This window comes from Vicugna pacos, chromosome 5, assembly GCF_048564905.1.
Source record: "Vicugna pacos chromosome 5, VicPac4, whole genome shotgun sequence".
NCBI classification, from domain to species: Eukaryota; Metazoa; Chordata; class Mammalia; order Artiodactyla; family Camelidae; genus Vicugna; species Vicugna pacos.
In genome coordinates, this window is record NC_132991.1 from 88,074,761 (window position 1) to 88,089,729 (window position 14,969).

Consider the following 14,969-nt stretch of genomic DNA (forward strand, 5'->3'; position numbering starts at 1 on the left):
TTTGAGTGACATAGGCCACATCTATCTGTTCAGGATTCTCACTGGACTGACAGTTACAGCCCAGCTGCGTGATTAGACACCACCGGGCATCCAGTCACAGTATCAATCATGACAACGTTTAACTGAGAGTTTCCTTACTTGACTGAGGTGTTCTGCGGCACTTCAAAGGTCACCAGACGGCCACCTGCAGAGCTGTTAGAACTGGCATTACCACAGGCGATATCTGGAGTCACCTGGGGAAGAAAAAGAGCAACAGTGACGAAAAGACAAGTTATGAGGGTTAATCAGAGTACAGGATAGTATTAGAAAGCAAAACTCCACGAGCTGCAGCCACTCCATTCCTTTGGATGACACTGGGGACAGCACCCTGAGCGGAGAAGTGAAAACTTACAAACAAAAGAAAATGAAAACTTGGCCATTTGAGCTTCGGAAATGTGAAAGCTCTGCTGAGATCAGTCGAGGAATTACTGCAGTGACTAAAACTGCCGACAGGATGGTGCAGGGACAGGGGAAGATGCGCTTCCCCACCCGGCAGGCTGCTCTGCTCTCTGCTCAGTCTGAGGGTAACAGGGACTGAGCACTTAGAGGACAAGGAGGTGGCCTTTAAGGACTGGTTTCCAGGCAGCAGGCAGAAAAGTGAATGACGAGGAGAGTGAGCCTTCCGGCGAGCAACAGGCAGGATGTGTCTGGTCTGGATGGCCCTGTTCTGTGTGGAGGTGGGCTCAGGAGCACACGCTAAGGCCAGGTAGCTGGGAGCTGCCCTTTCTTCCCCTGTGGACCACACTTTCATTCTTAACTAACATGTTCCGGAAAGTATTATACTGATGGGTACCAAAAACGGAGCTCAAGGTGGGAAATTGTGCTGATCAGGTAGCATACTGCCGACACCTGAGCTCTGTCCATGAGGTGCTTCTGACTCATTTATTCATTCATTCCTCATGCCATCCCTGCGCACACCCCTGAGAGTCAAAAATAAAAGGATATTAAAAGTAGCCGTCTTGGGGGAGGGTATAGCTCCGGGGTAGAGTCTGTGCTTAGCATGCATGAGGTCCTGGGTTCAATCCCCAGCACCTCCATTAAAATAAATAAATAAACCTAATTATTTCCCTACCAAAGAAAAAAGAAAAAGAAATTTTTAAGTATCCATCATCACTGAGAACAACACAGAAATTCTCAGCACTTTCACTCCACTCCCACTGCGTAGAACTTATTGTCCAGAAATATATTCACGGCTCCCTCCGACACTTTTAACCTGCTTTTTAAACAGGCGAACAAATAACAGAGTGACAAGAAGATGAGTCGTTTCTTTTTTACGTTTATGGACTGTAGGATAGCATGTCTTTACAGAAATAGATTGAAATGGCAGGTTGGGGGAAATTTTCTTTAAAGGATACCTCCTTGTAAACATGGAACCAAATCTAGTTCACATTCAAGAAGTGAGTCCTTCAGCAAAGAGGTATTAAAATCATAACTTCAAAACCCCTATTTCGAGTCTCAAATTAGAACAGGTAGAATAAGAACTGCCCTGCAGGCTGAATGGGGCCTTCACAAATCATGTGGCAATGAAAAAAAAAAAAAAAGTGGGTCAACTGGTTAGAATTACCCAAGAAAATAAAACAAGAAATGCTGCCTTACCTCTTTGATAACAAGAAGCAAAGTTTCTAGACATATTCTTAGACTCTAAAAATGCTACACAAAGACCTATATGGGTTTTGTTTTGTTTTTATTTTCGCTTAAGCTACAAAACCTGTAATAATCTACAACCACAGGTCTATGGGGGGGTCTTATAAAGGATAAGATATGGAATGGAATTACCCTCTGCCCATGTCACCTCAAATTCATGACTTCAATTGTTCTTCAGTTCTCCTAATATTTATATTTTATGTCAACTTTTAAAGGTCTGCTGGAAAACCCTCAAAGTGAGACTTTTGATGAGTTTGAAAATACAGTAAACTCAACCCAGACTGGACAAGATTCAATAAACAGAATTTGCTGCTGCCAAAATGAATAAAATTTGGAAATATCATTCTCAAATGCATTGCCAAAAGGATTTTTAAAATCAATGATGGCTTCCCCCCTCCCAATTCCCATTAAAGGGCTACAAGTTACAAAATATAAAACCTAAACAGTAACAAACAAACAAAAAATGGAGCATAAAAGTCCATGAAGTAAGATTAGTCAATAATGGAGGGTCTGTGATACGCTTGTTTCTATGACTCTTCATTGAGCTACCTACCCCCGAGTCTAAGATTATCTCACAGAAATGTATGTGGATATCATTCCAGAAAATAATTTCATTCATTTTCTTTTCTTGTTTACTCTTTTCATGGTGCAAAACAATCATAACTGAAAAGTCTCATTTGCATAAATGAGACAGAGTTCCTGTACACAAATGCAGACAGGAAAGAAGTCAGGCATATCATTTTGTTCAATGTGGAAGTTATTCCATTTTTACTGCTGATATTAGAACCACTGAAGCTATTTTAACTGTACTGGTTCCTTATATAAAAACATATTCACTAAAATTTTCTCACCTCCACTTGATCCCATTTCATTTCGACAACTTTCTGCCCTGTTTTCGGCTGCCACGTGGGCAGAGTGACAGTTGCCTGAGAGCTGGGCAGAATTATGTCAGGTTCCTGGGTAGCCGGGACAGGCTGAAGCTGTCTGGGTGCCATGGACTCTGTCCAGCCAGAGGCTGGGACACTGGCAGGTGTCTGTTCACAGTTTGGACCTTCATAGCCTTCGTTGCAAATGCAGAGGTAGCCATCGCTGCGGCTGCTGCTGCTGCTGCAGTTGCCATGGTGACACGGGTTGCTGGCGCAAGGATCTGCAACAAGCTGAAACAAGACCGTAAATGGGTCAATTATTCTCTCATAAGAAAAGTGTTGCGGTCGCTGGGAAATGAGCTCCGTGGCTCAGAGCTGCTGCTCTAACAGAAACGCTGCTCCTGTGGAATATGCATTTTTAACTACTTGTGCTGTTGGGGGGCGCTCCCCAAGGTCGTCCTAACATTTAACCCTTCTGCAGATAACAGGCGTCCAGCAAAGAAGTATGAAGTTCATGGAGAAAAGCCTCCCCCAACCCAAGGCCCTAAATAATGTGGATTTCAGGAACGCGTGTTTAGAGGAATTTTCTAAGGCAAAAATAGTTAAAAATCAAGGCTCATTAGGAATACACCAACTCTGATATTTTTAGCTGCGGGTCATGACAAACAATACTAAGAATCTAAATTGAAATCTCCTTTTTCACATCCTGGACCATTGAAGGATTTCCTCATGAAAAATGACTGTCCAGTTCATCTCCCTTACAGATGCACTTACCTATAACTTCCAGTTTCCTACCTGATGAACCATTCTATTTAAGGTGATGTTTTTTAATTAAAGGCTCCAAAATGATCAGCTTGCATGACAACAGCAAGCTAGAAGGCATCATGATGATGACTTACGTGAAGCAGAGTTTCATGATGGTTTCTACCTCATTATTTTGGAGGGTGATTACAGAGAAATGAGACCCTGCTGGATATGGGAGATAAAAATTCAGTTGCATATCTTTAAATCCTGTTCATGTTCTAAGGAAGGTGCTTATCTCTGAGTCCTTTGCTGACCTCTGACTAGTCCTTTGTTATTACTCGGAGATGATACAAAAACAATGTAAAATGAAACAATGTAACAATGCTTCTCCCCAGACAGCCCAAGCGTTCAGGCGTGTTCACAGAGCTTATTCAATTATCACTTGCCTCTGTGATAACAGAAAATTAGACCTCTATCTGATCTGCCCTGGCTTCTCAGGGCTGGTAATAAAACAGAATTGAGTGGAGAATAGACTACAGAGAAACGGGACCCTCAATTTCTCTTGTTGAAATGAGTTCATTCTTAAACACACACGCAGATAGAATTCTGCATGGAAAAACAGCTACTCGTTCTGCTAATTATCCTTGTCAAATAATTTCCAGCAAACTCCTTTAGGAGGATTAAGGGATTTGGGATAGAATAAAATGAAGCTCCAAAAATACCACATTGTTCATTCTATGCTATCACTTGGCAAATCCTTCACAGAATGGCAGATAAAAGTAGATGGGTCAGTGTCTGAAGAAAATATTTAAAGTGTAAATAATTTTAAATATTTACAATCTTTACCAACTCAAGGGAAAACCCAAAGTCCTTTGATAGCAGACAAAGCCCTCCCTGATCTGGCCCCTTCCCACACATGCTACTCACCCCTCCTCGCTTTCTCTCTGTCCCTGGACTATGCCAAGGTCATTCCTACCTCAGGACCTTTGCAACTGCTGGCTCCTCTGCCTGGAATGTTTTTCTCTCATACTTTCCACAGCTCTCTACCTCATTTCGCAAAGTTCTCTACTCAAATGTCACCTCCTCAGAGAAGCCTTCCTGCACTATGAAATCTAAAACAATCCCTTTTTTCCTTTTTTCAAACACGTGAGCTCCATCAGGGCATGGACTTATCTGCTGTGTTCACTGCTCTATTTCCAGCATGTTGAGGAACCCAGCAACATGGTGGGGCTTCTTTTAAAAAAGCATTGAAAAAATAAAGACATCGATCAATTGATATCTTAAAAGTAATGTGTGATAAGGGACAGATTGAATTGCTCCTTTAGTCCTGATGTTCCCTCACTTCTGATTTAATTTTTGGAAGGCTTCATGTAATGGGTATAAGCTCAAGAAAGAGAGAAAAATTTAATTAGGATAAAGGAGACATGTAAACCATGTTTCTGACATCAACTTTTAAAACAACATCTGAGGTGACCCAGTCACAAATTAAGACTTTTAACACACACCTAAAAACACAGAAATCCATTCCAATCAGTTACATACACTGAGGAGCTCATGATAAAAGTCAATTCTGGAAATGCAAACCTTCATTGTGCAGCTTAGAGAATGACATTACTAAGGCAAAGACCAGCAGCCATTTGATGGCCAGAGAGGTCCCAGGGCTTCATTCCATGGTCACAGCCCATTGCTGGGGACAGCTAGTCCTCAGAGAGGGTGCCAAGGTGCAGCATAAATCAACACCTGCTCCAGAGGAAGCATTCAAAACACAGGTGTCCACCCTCACACAGCAAAGGCTACAGGAGTGATAACTATTGCTCCTCGAAGGGGGCCATTGAGAGTTTTCCAAGAGCACTGCCATATAGTATTTCATTTGTGCTCACAGCAACCCCGAAACAGAGTAGGATTTTTCTGAACCCTCATCACTGGTGGGGAACAGAAGGGCAGAGGAATTGAGTGACCATCACAGCCACTGCAGAAGAAAGCCAGAACCAAGCACATCTTCTGACCTCCAGCCAAGACTTCCTTCCATAACACGGCACTGCACTTTGATATCAGATTATTGTCTCACACACACACACACACCCCCCTATGGAGAAGGCAAAAGACAAGGGTTATATTTCTGCAAACAGCAGAAAACAAGTTAGGATTAAATGTAGGCCAGTTAAAACCACCTAAAATGCTTTTGTAGAACCAAAGTACAAGAACAATAATCCTCAGTGAATACTGATTGAGGCCTTACTATACGAAATGAACTGGGCCTGGGAATAAATGCTAAAAGGCATGTAAAAAACAAACAAACAAACCAACCAGATGCAGTGCCTGGCTCTACAGAGTTTCCGTCCAGCAACCTCGTATGAGCACTAAGAACAGCAGCAGCCAAGCTAGTACTACCTGCCACGCGCTGAGTCCCCCCCACGCACCTGCCACGGCATTTAGCAGCTCCCCTCTCCTACTTTGGTTCCTCCTTACAGCAGTCCTCGGAGGTTCCTATGTTCATTACACTACAGTAGGCAAGTGATCGACTTTTACTCAGAATGAAAGGCAGAGTCTTCACAAAGTCTTACTAGGCTCTAGGTGACCCCTCCTCCCCCAGGCTCTTTGACAGCTTCTCCTCTTCTTACCCTCCCTCACTTGGCTCCAGACACACTGACCTCACTGTTCCTCCAACCCTCCAGGACCTTTCCAGCCTCAGGGCCTTTGCACTGGCTGTCCCTGACATCTGAGATGCTCCCACTTCTCATGGCTGCTCCCAAGCTTCCTCCAAGTCTTTGCTCAATTGTCAGGACTTCTCTGAGCACGTGATTTAACAGGGTGAAGTCTCCCCACCCCAGCACTGTTGATTCCTCTTTCCCCACTTTATTTTTCCCCCAAACATCTAACCTTCTATCACCTTCTAACATATTGTTATGTTAGGAAAAAGTTAGGGGGAAAGTTATTTATTTATTATACTTATTTTTTATCTTCCCCCCACCCCAGAATGCAAACCCTGTGCAGTCAGGTTTCTTTTTACTCTCTGTTTTTTTTAAATAATTCTTTTTTTTATTGAAGTGTAGTCGATTCACAGTGTTGGTTTCAGGTGTACAGCATACATACATATGTATTTGTTTTTCAGATTCCTTTCCACTATAGGTTACAGATTTATTTTTTCTGTTTCGCTTACCTGTGTGGCCCCAACTCTTGAACAGCGCCCTGCACCCTGCAGCTGCTGAGTACACAGTGAATGAGTGAGTGAATGAATGATGCTATACACGTACAAGGGGTTGCCGGACCTGCGAGGTGTATTGTTGGGTAAAATTAGGATTCCCCAAGGCCCACCCCCAGGTCTCGAGAATTTAAGTCAAGAAGCGTCTCACTCATCCCCACTGTGGTGTTTTTAGAGCGATTAGACCACTTTAAATCAGCTTTTAAAAGTGGGAGGAGTCTCTGTTGACCTGCAGCCTTGGCCTTGACGAGCGCAGGAGGAGTCTGGGCTTACTGGGGATCACAGGCGGCTCTCCGCACCAGTGCACAAGCCATCGTGCTCTGGTCCCTGGCGACCCTCCAGGTGAGGCACTGCCTGAAGCCCGTCCCTTACTGGCAGCGTCGGGGCGCAGGCGCAGAGGGCTGGGTGGGCGGGGCAGGCCCCCACGGCCTCGCCCAGTTCACCAGCCCAGGAGTCAGTTCCACCGGGTGAGGGAATAAAGAGGGGAAGAAAATACGCTGAGGATAAGGGATAGGGTTTAAGTGCTGCTGTCCGGGCTTGACAGAGAAAGGCAGGAATATCACGTGCAATTAAAGAAGCAATGACTAACGTAGACGGCCAGGAACGCTCTTGGTAAAGAAAAAAAGGAGATAAAAGCTAAAAATTAAACTATCAGTTGTATAGATTTCTAAAGGGATTCAAAGCAGTGAGTGATGGGATGACTTGCACAGACGCACGCACACACACACACACACGTGCCCACACGTACCCACACGCAGTGAATACAAAGCGAGCGTTAAATGCACTATGAGGTCATTGATCCCTTCTTTAAAATAGTCGCTTCCTAGCCATCTACTCCCTTGGGTTTTCTGCTAGTTGCTTCACTAACAATGACAACCACCTAACTTCAGGCTAGTTTCATTTTTTTTTTAATCAATCTTTTCAATTGCATAACAGCAAATACAAGATAAAATGCAATCATTAACCTTTAAGCAGAATCTTGGCATCATAAATATTTATTGTAAGTCCTGTTTCTCTGCACACAGCTTATTGAATTTTTTTTTAAGTTTGTATGTGTATTTTATCTCACAGGGAAAAAGTCCTGTTGCAGAGGTCACTGCTGCCCTTGAATTCCATTACATTGACCTATAAACAGAAAATAACCAAACTGCCAAAATGCATAATAAGGCAAAATATCATAATTAATAGACCTGACTTTGGGGACACTCAAAATTTAACAGGCAATATCTTCTCGGCTATAATTTCTAGCTTTTAATGATGGTGGGGAGGATAAAGACTTTGTAGTATCAGCTTTAAGAAAGAGTAAAGAAGGGGTGGGGAGGGTATAGTTCAGTAGTAGAGTGCATGCTTAGCATGCACAAGGTCCTGGGTTCAATCCCCGGTATCTCCATTAAAAAAAATCAATCAATAAATAAACCCAATTACTCCCCCCCAAAAAGAAAGAGTAAAGAGAAAGCCCATGGGTTAGTGGTTTCTGTCTGTAGTAACTGACAAGCTCATTTATTAAAATGCTGTTGGTTTATTGCATCGATTAATCCATCTATTTAAGCCAAATTTTTTCACATCATAGAGCTAGCCCAAAATCATTGTTTCCACATTTTATTTTCAACTTTTCACTTATGTTAAATATACACAATCAAGAGCATTTTGGGGGGTGAACACAGGGTGGGATGGCAGGCAAGGCCAGAGCACAGGTGCCTGCCAGCGCCAGGACTCGTGACTGGAAAGCAGTCTCAGGTGATACTTTAGCCATGACCTGTTTTCCTTCCTTAAACTATCTGCTGCCCATGTTTTTGGCAATTTCAGTGCCCTCTGCATGCAAAGAGAAGGATGAAACGTCAAACTTAAAACAGGGATAAAAGAGGCCCATTTGCAGGGTCATTAGATACAGGATGTCAAAGCTACCAGGGCTGCTGTGAAATACCTCACGTGAACACCTACATCTGCATTACCTGGTGACGGGGGACCTGGGGAGACACACAACTACCTTCTGGTGAGCCTTCCTTGCTAGATTAGTCACTCAGTGGGCTTCATTCCTACTTCTCCTGTACTTTTACAGAAAACTCAATAGGGCTGCTCAGCAATTCAAGTGACATTTATCGAGCATGATGTGCCAGGTCGGGTGCCCAGAAGACAGGTCAGGAGGATGAAGAAAGCCCAGTCCTGGCCCTCAGAGGGCTCTCAGTCCAACACAAGGGTCAGCTGCAAGAACTTGGACATTCCCAGAGCAGTCTAATTGTCAATTAAAACCCTGCATGTGTGTGTCAACCATTTTGACTGTCTGTTTGACTGACTTAAAGTTCCTAATACTGAAAGAGAGAAGGGGCTTGATCATTGCAGATATGAAATGAGCAGCTTACAAGCAGGTCGCAGAGCCAGTCTCTTGGATGGCTGTGGCCGCTCTCACAAAAGAAGCAGCGGAAAGGAATTTACTAGTTGGAAATGGAGCCAGGGGAGCAACCAGAGTCCTGGCATCAGCCCTGGTGTGCAGCTGGCTGAGCGGCGTGGGCAAGTCGCATGCCTGCTCTTGATACACATACCTTGTGCATCAAGGGGCTGGGGTGAAACATCTCAAGGCCGCCTCCAGCTCTGTGATTCAGGATCCTACTGATGGCTACTCAGCTTGCATTGACATGACAGAGGGTCCAGAGGAGCACAGTGCACACCCTAGGTCACCTCTCTCCCTCATTTATACCCACGCTCAGTGAGCAGAGTCATCCAGTCAATGGGAGGGGTGTTTGAGGAAACCAAGGAAGCCCAGGAAGAGAACCTACAAACACTGATGGAACACACCACGTGGCCCAGACCACGCAGGTCACCAAGGGGACATGGTGGCCTCCTAGCACCTAGAGAGGAGTGTAGGTACAGAGAGAAATAACCAAGTGGGAATTTGTGTGTGATATTAAGGGATAGGTAGAATGCACCAGATTTTTAGTAATTTGAGCAGCAGAATCAGTTAAGGAACTTTCAATACAGATTTGACACAGATACTACTATTATAGAAAGAAGAGACACCTTATTAAGTAAGGAAGAAGAACAAAAGCCTCAACGCAAGATTTTTTAACTTGCACACTAGTGCCTCTTTGGGCTGAGTAATTCTTTGTTGTGGGGGCTGCCCTGTACATTGTAGGATGTGTAAACAGCCTCCCTCATCTCTACTTGCTAGATGCCAATAGAACCCACCCACCAACAATGACAGCTGTGACGACCACAAATGTCTCCAGACATTGCCAGTGTCCCCTGGGGAAAAGCCACCCCCAGTTGAGAACTACTGCCTTAGAGGAACAGATTGAAGCATTTTAATCCATCACAATGTTCTTGAAAATCCGTAAGACTCCATAAATAGAGTGAAAGGCAACAACATGGTGGAGGGAAATATGTACCACCTATTACAAAGGACCAAGTCCTTTATCATGTAGATTCCTAGATACCGATAAAAGAGAAACACCTCAATAAAAAGAACAAAAAATAAGCCATATGCAGAATGATTTGTGCAGAATCATGCCACTTTTTATTATTTATAAGCACAAAACACAATGTTATGTATTTGTATGTGTAAAAATACAAATACAAATTTTTTAAAAACAGAATGGACCATTGTTTTCCTAATTTGTCTGAGCAGCAGAATCAATTAAGCAACGTTTTAAAGTACAGATTCCCCAGCCCCAAGCTGCTAATCAAAAACTCTGAGGGTGAAGTCTGGAAACCTGCATCTTTGAGCATCCCCCAGATGATTCTGAAGCACCTGGTCCAAAACCCAAAATTCAGAACGTGTCGGTTTAAACCAGGGGTTGGCAAACAACCACCACAGGCTAAATCCAGTCTGTTTCTGTAAATAAAGTTTTATTGGAATACAGCCCCAGCCATCTGCTTGTGCCACTGCTTCTGCCACTGTCAGCAGTTGAAAAATTGCTACAGAGTAACAGGCCCACCAGGGCTATACAATGTTTATTATCTGGTCCTTTAGTTTGCGAATCCCTGACCCAGAAAATATGAATTTGAGGATGCACAAAAGGAAGAAAACTGGTAGGTGGGCTCATCTGGGAAGATCTCAAAGAAGAAGACAAGCTTGAATGGGGCCATGAAAAAGTCAATAGTAGGGGAAGGGTATAGCTCAAGTGGTAGAACGTGTGCTTAGTATGCATGAGGTCCTGGGTTCAATCCCCAGCCTCTCCTCTAAATAAATAAATAAACCTAATTATGTCCCCCACCAAAAAAAATTTAAAAAAGAAAAGTCAATAGCAATTACATAGATTTTTTTTTCTCTCCACCCAACTCCCTTACTGGGCTGGCAAGCACCTAGTGATTAAATAACAGAAAGACCTTTCACAATACAATTTAACGCAGAGAAGGAACCAGACGTTCTTTTAATCCTCATGGTGGGCAGCAGTATAAGTCTTGGCACTAAGGAAGAACTTGTCTGCATAATCCACAGTGAAGAAAGACCACAATGAAGGGTCATATCCCCACTTCTCCTTCACAGGAAGAAACATGGAAATTCTCCCCTGACCATCCCACCCATCAGCTGAACTAAATGGGGATGAATGATGGACAGCCCACCCCAGAGGCTAAACACACAAATAAGTGGAACCCTGGGGGTAGCGGGAGGAGTCACCTAGCCCAAGGGGCCCTGAAGTAGCAGGAGAGCGTCTATGGCTGCCAGCTAGGGGAGGGACCAGGAGAAAGAGGACTCCAGAATTTGGAGTCCGGGGCTTCTGGAAAAATGATCAGCAATTGCTCATGAAGCATGTGAATACAGCAGAGAAAGCCTGGGGTTCTACTCCCATTTGTGGGGGGTCTTGGACAAGACAAGGAAGTTTCCTGAAACCCAGTCTCCTCAACTGTAAAAGGGAAGAGTGGAACCAGAGAGCTCTAATGTCCCTTCCCTTCTTAATACCATGTTTCTCTGCCCAAAATAGAAATTGCACCAGCTAGAAATGTCATCTTCATGCTGAAAGACAAATGAACATTGTTGGGGTCCCACTGTCATAGTATTTTTGTCTTCAAAAGGAATTTTTCCCTTTTCTTCAGTAAAGCTCTGAACTGTGTTCCAATACCAACTGCATATCCACTAGGAGTAAAAGTGTGAGAAAAAAAAAAATCACTAGGGTGCTTATGCCAGTAGTAGTCTCGGCCAAGAAATATATCCAACGAATTTTTTTTTCCCCAAATCCAAATAATAAAAATGCTCATTCACTTTACTGAATCAAGAACTATATAGCTTAGTGAAATACATGAAATAAACTGAATTCCCAAGTTTTGACATTTCTTCAGGGACTCTAAATCTACTTGGAAAATTATTCCAAAACTAATCTGGGTGGTCCATCTTTCCCCTCAATTCTGAGTCACTTTCTTGAAATCAGCCTGTCCTGGTTTGTGCGTGTGGGTTAAGTCACACCTGTAAGTAGGCTACGAGGAAATTACAAACAGAATTCAAACTTCTGACATGAAATGACTCCATTCAAAATAAACCACTACTTGTCTAATTGTTTTCTGACTTCCATGGTATCTCCTTAAAACCTGCTGTATTTGGAAATTATCTTGAAATCGCACTCCTTTTACTATAGTTTGGCTGACACACAGTCAATGGTCACACTGATGGATCTTTAAGTCCTGCTCAGTTGCAGATGCGTCAAAAATTAAATAATAATTCTTCAAAAACCTGGCAAGCCCTCTGTCTCTTGGCTTCCAGATTCAATGAAATTCTAAAGGATAACACTCAATTGCATTTACGAAATAGGCAACCAGCCTCAAATGGAATTCCTTTTTTTTTCTTTTAATTGTTCAAAGATCAGTTTCTCGAGTCAGAAACTTACAGAACAATCCCAGTGCACACATTCTTGCTTCACTTCTCATCAGAGACACTCATACACCCTAGCGAATGCTTTTTATAAAACAACCGTGTCACGAATACAGGAAAAGATGCCTGCAGAAAAATGGGAATTATCTTCTTATGAAGATCATATGATCATCTCAACTGACGCAGGAAAAGCATTTTATTAAATTCAACATCCATTCAGAGTGAAGACTTTTAGAAAACTAGGAAGAGAACTACTTTATTCTGAGAATGAGTATCTACAAAAAAAAAAACCCTTCAGCACATCAGCCTTTTGTGAAGTGCTGAAAAGCGTATTTTGATTATGTCTTTATTTTTTTCCTCTAGGAAATGTCTTTGCCATCTGCCAGCTCTGTAACCAGTGTCACAGCCTGAGATGGACAGTTAACTGCCCTCAGCAGGAGGCCCTGGTAAAGATCATCTCATCAAAAGCAGTGTCAACTACACCCCTATTTTTTTTTTTTTGCCTTTTCCATCCTTTTTATTGAAGTTAGTTGATTTACAGTATTATTTTCAGGAACTGCACCCCTATTTTGAGAGTTTTCAACCCCCCGTGTTCCGCTTGCCGAAAGATCTCTGAAGCTGCTGGCAAAGATGATGACACTAGCTTGCCTTTGCCCGGAAGTAACCTCAAGATTCCTTCCTGACTTTCCTCCCAGACGGGGAGAAGCACGAGGATTCCGTGGGGACCCTCACAGCACAGCGGCCATGCCAGGCCCTGGGAGCCATGGCAAGTCGGCAGGAGGCAAATACAACGGCCTCTGGGTTATTCTAGTGGGTTTGGCCACCATTCTAGACGCTTTGGCCAGCCAATGAAACATGTTATACCAGACTGGGGACTCGGGTCAGTCTCCCACTTTCAGAAGAGCCTTTCAGTCTTGCTGGGGGCCCCAAAGTCATCTCCAAATATTAAAATGTGTCGATTTCTTTATTACCTAAAATCGGTGTAAGTGACAAATGACGCCTCTGTCGCATAGCAGGCACGTAGCAGGCACTCGGCAAATATTTATTTTCTGAAACAGAGGGGACGTTGCTTTCTTTTAGACCACTCTTCACTCAGAGCCCTTCCCACTCAGGGGGGTGTTCCTCACCTGCTAAGCTTGATGGCCTGGGAGCCTTAAGAAAAGCTGGGAGAGAACTCTGTGGATGCCCGTGACACCCGGGTCACCTTATTTGGGAAAGGCTTTTGCTTTAAGCTGTAAAGTGTTCCGCAGGCTTGTGTGCCTGCCTGGCCTCCTGGCCACTGTGACGTGTGCTCTTCTCTCTGCAGGTGCAAAAACTCCCTCTGCTCTGTTTTCAGCTTTTCTAAATGTAAATGGAAAGAGCTGCTCTAATTTTAATACCCATCTGCTCCGGAGATGAGGACAAGAATCAGCGGCCCTGCAGATAAATCTAGTCTCCCTGTTATCCAGCCTCATCATTTACCTGGAGATAAGCCTTCCAGAACCAGCAGGCCTCATCCAGGGATCTTCACTAAGCTAGAAAGGGGAAAGAAAACAAAACAGCTCAAGCCACTAAAAGAGCAGGCCCTGAATTTCCACCAGCAATTGTTTGGGGGTTTTTTGGTTTTTTGGAAATGTTTGTATGTATGTATTTTTATTGAAGTATAGTCAGTTTACCATGCTGTATCAGTTTCTGGTGTACAGCATAATGCTTCAGTCATATATATACATACACATACTCATTTTCATATTCTTTTTCATCATAAGTTACTACAAGATATTGAATATAGTTCCCTGTGCTATGCATATGAACATGTTTATCTATTCTAAATGTATCAGTACCTGCAAATCTCTAACTCTAATTTATCCCCTCCCACAACCCTACCACTATTCCCTCCACTCCCACCACTATCCCCTCCACCCCTACCACCCCTCATAACCACAGGTTTGTTCTCTATGTCTGAGAGTCTGTTTCTGTTTTGTAAATAAGTTTGTTTGTCTTTTTTTTAGATTCCACATATAAGTGATACCACATGGTATTTTTCTTTCTCTTTCTGGCTTACTTCACTTAGAATGACAATCTCCAGGCCCATCCATGTTGCTGCAAATGGCATTGTTTTGTTCTTCTTATGGCTGAGTAGTATTCCACTGTATAAATATACCACAACCACTAACAATTGTTTTTAAATCCACGAAAGCCAAAAACCCCCAAAGAGCACGCGCGCTCAGATTGGTCGTCTCCGGCATGGTTGGAAAGAAGCGCTCTGATTGATTAAATGGCCAGGTGTTTTTCCATGAAGAAGCTGAGAGGACCTTTCAAGTCATAAAAGACTACAGAAACCAAAGAAAAACTAATAAAGGAGTAGAACAAAGCTGAGGGTGGAAGAGCTCATCCAGGAAAGCCCTGCCAACTAGAAACGGCCGTGGGTTGCGGAGTGTGGAGCACAGAGGAGAGTCATGAACAGACCGGCGTGTCTGCAGGGAGTAAGGGCAGGGAGGGGAGGCACAAGGAATAGAAAAGCACCATCACCTTAATTGAGCAGCCCTGCGGACACAGGACAGCTTTACCAGGAAGCAGAACAGAGAATATTCGAAATGCACTTCAGTGCATCGTCTCTAAGGCATGGAGCAGTTGCCTCCACTGTGACAAGCTAAACCGTAAATCAGAGGAGAGCTGGTGCCTGTATAGTGATGTC

The 14,969-nt window shown here is 43.4% G+C and overlaps 1 protein-coding gene across 3 annotated transcripts in view; it reads right to left on the bottom strand.

Annotated features, from left to right (window-relative positions):
* The window catches only part of DNER (delta/notch like EGF repeat containing), a 263,556-nt gene that overhangs the window by 148,338 nt on the left and 100,249 nt on the right, over positions 1-14,969 (bottom strand). For 2 of the 3 annotated variants that reach the window (XM_072961804.1, XM_072961805.1), the window contains exons 2-3: positions 2,535-2,840; positions 139-233 (exon numbers count right to left, since the gene is read on the bottom strand). In XM_072961804.1, coding sequence (XP_072817905.1) covers positions 139-233; positions 2,535-2,840 — 401 coding nt within the window. Of the gene's footprint in view, positions 1-138; positions 234-2,534; positions 2,841-6,453; positions 6,501-14,969 lie in introns of those variants that run through there. The other variant, XM_072961806.1, reaches the window with a different exon arrangement.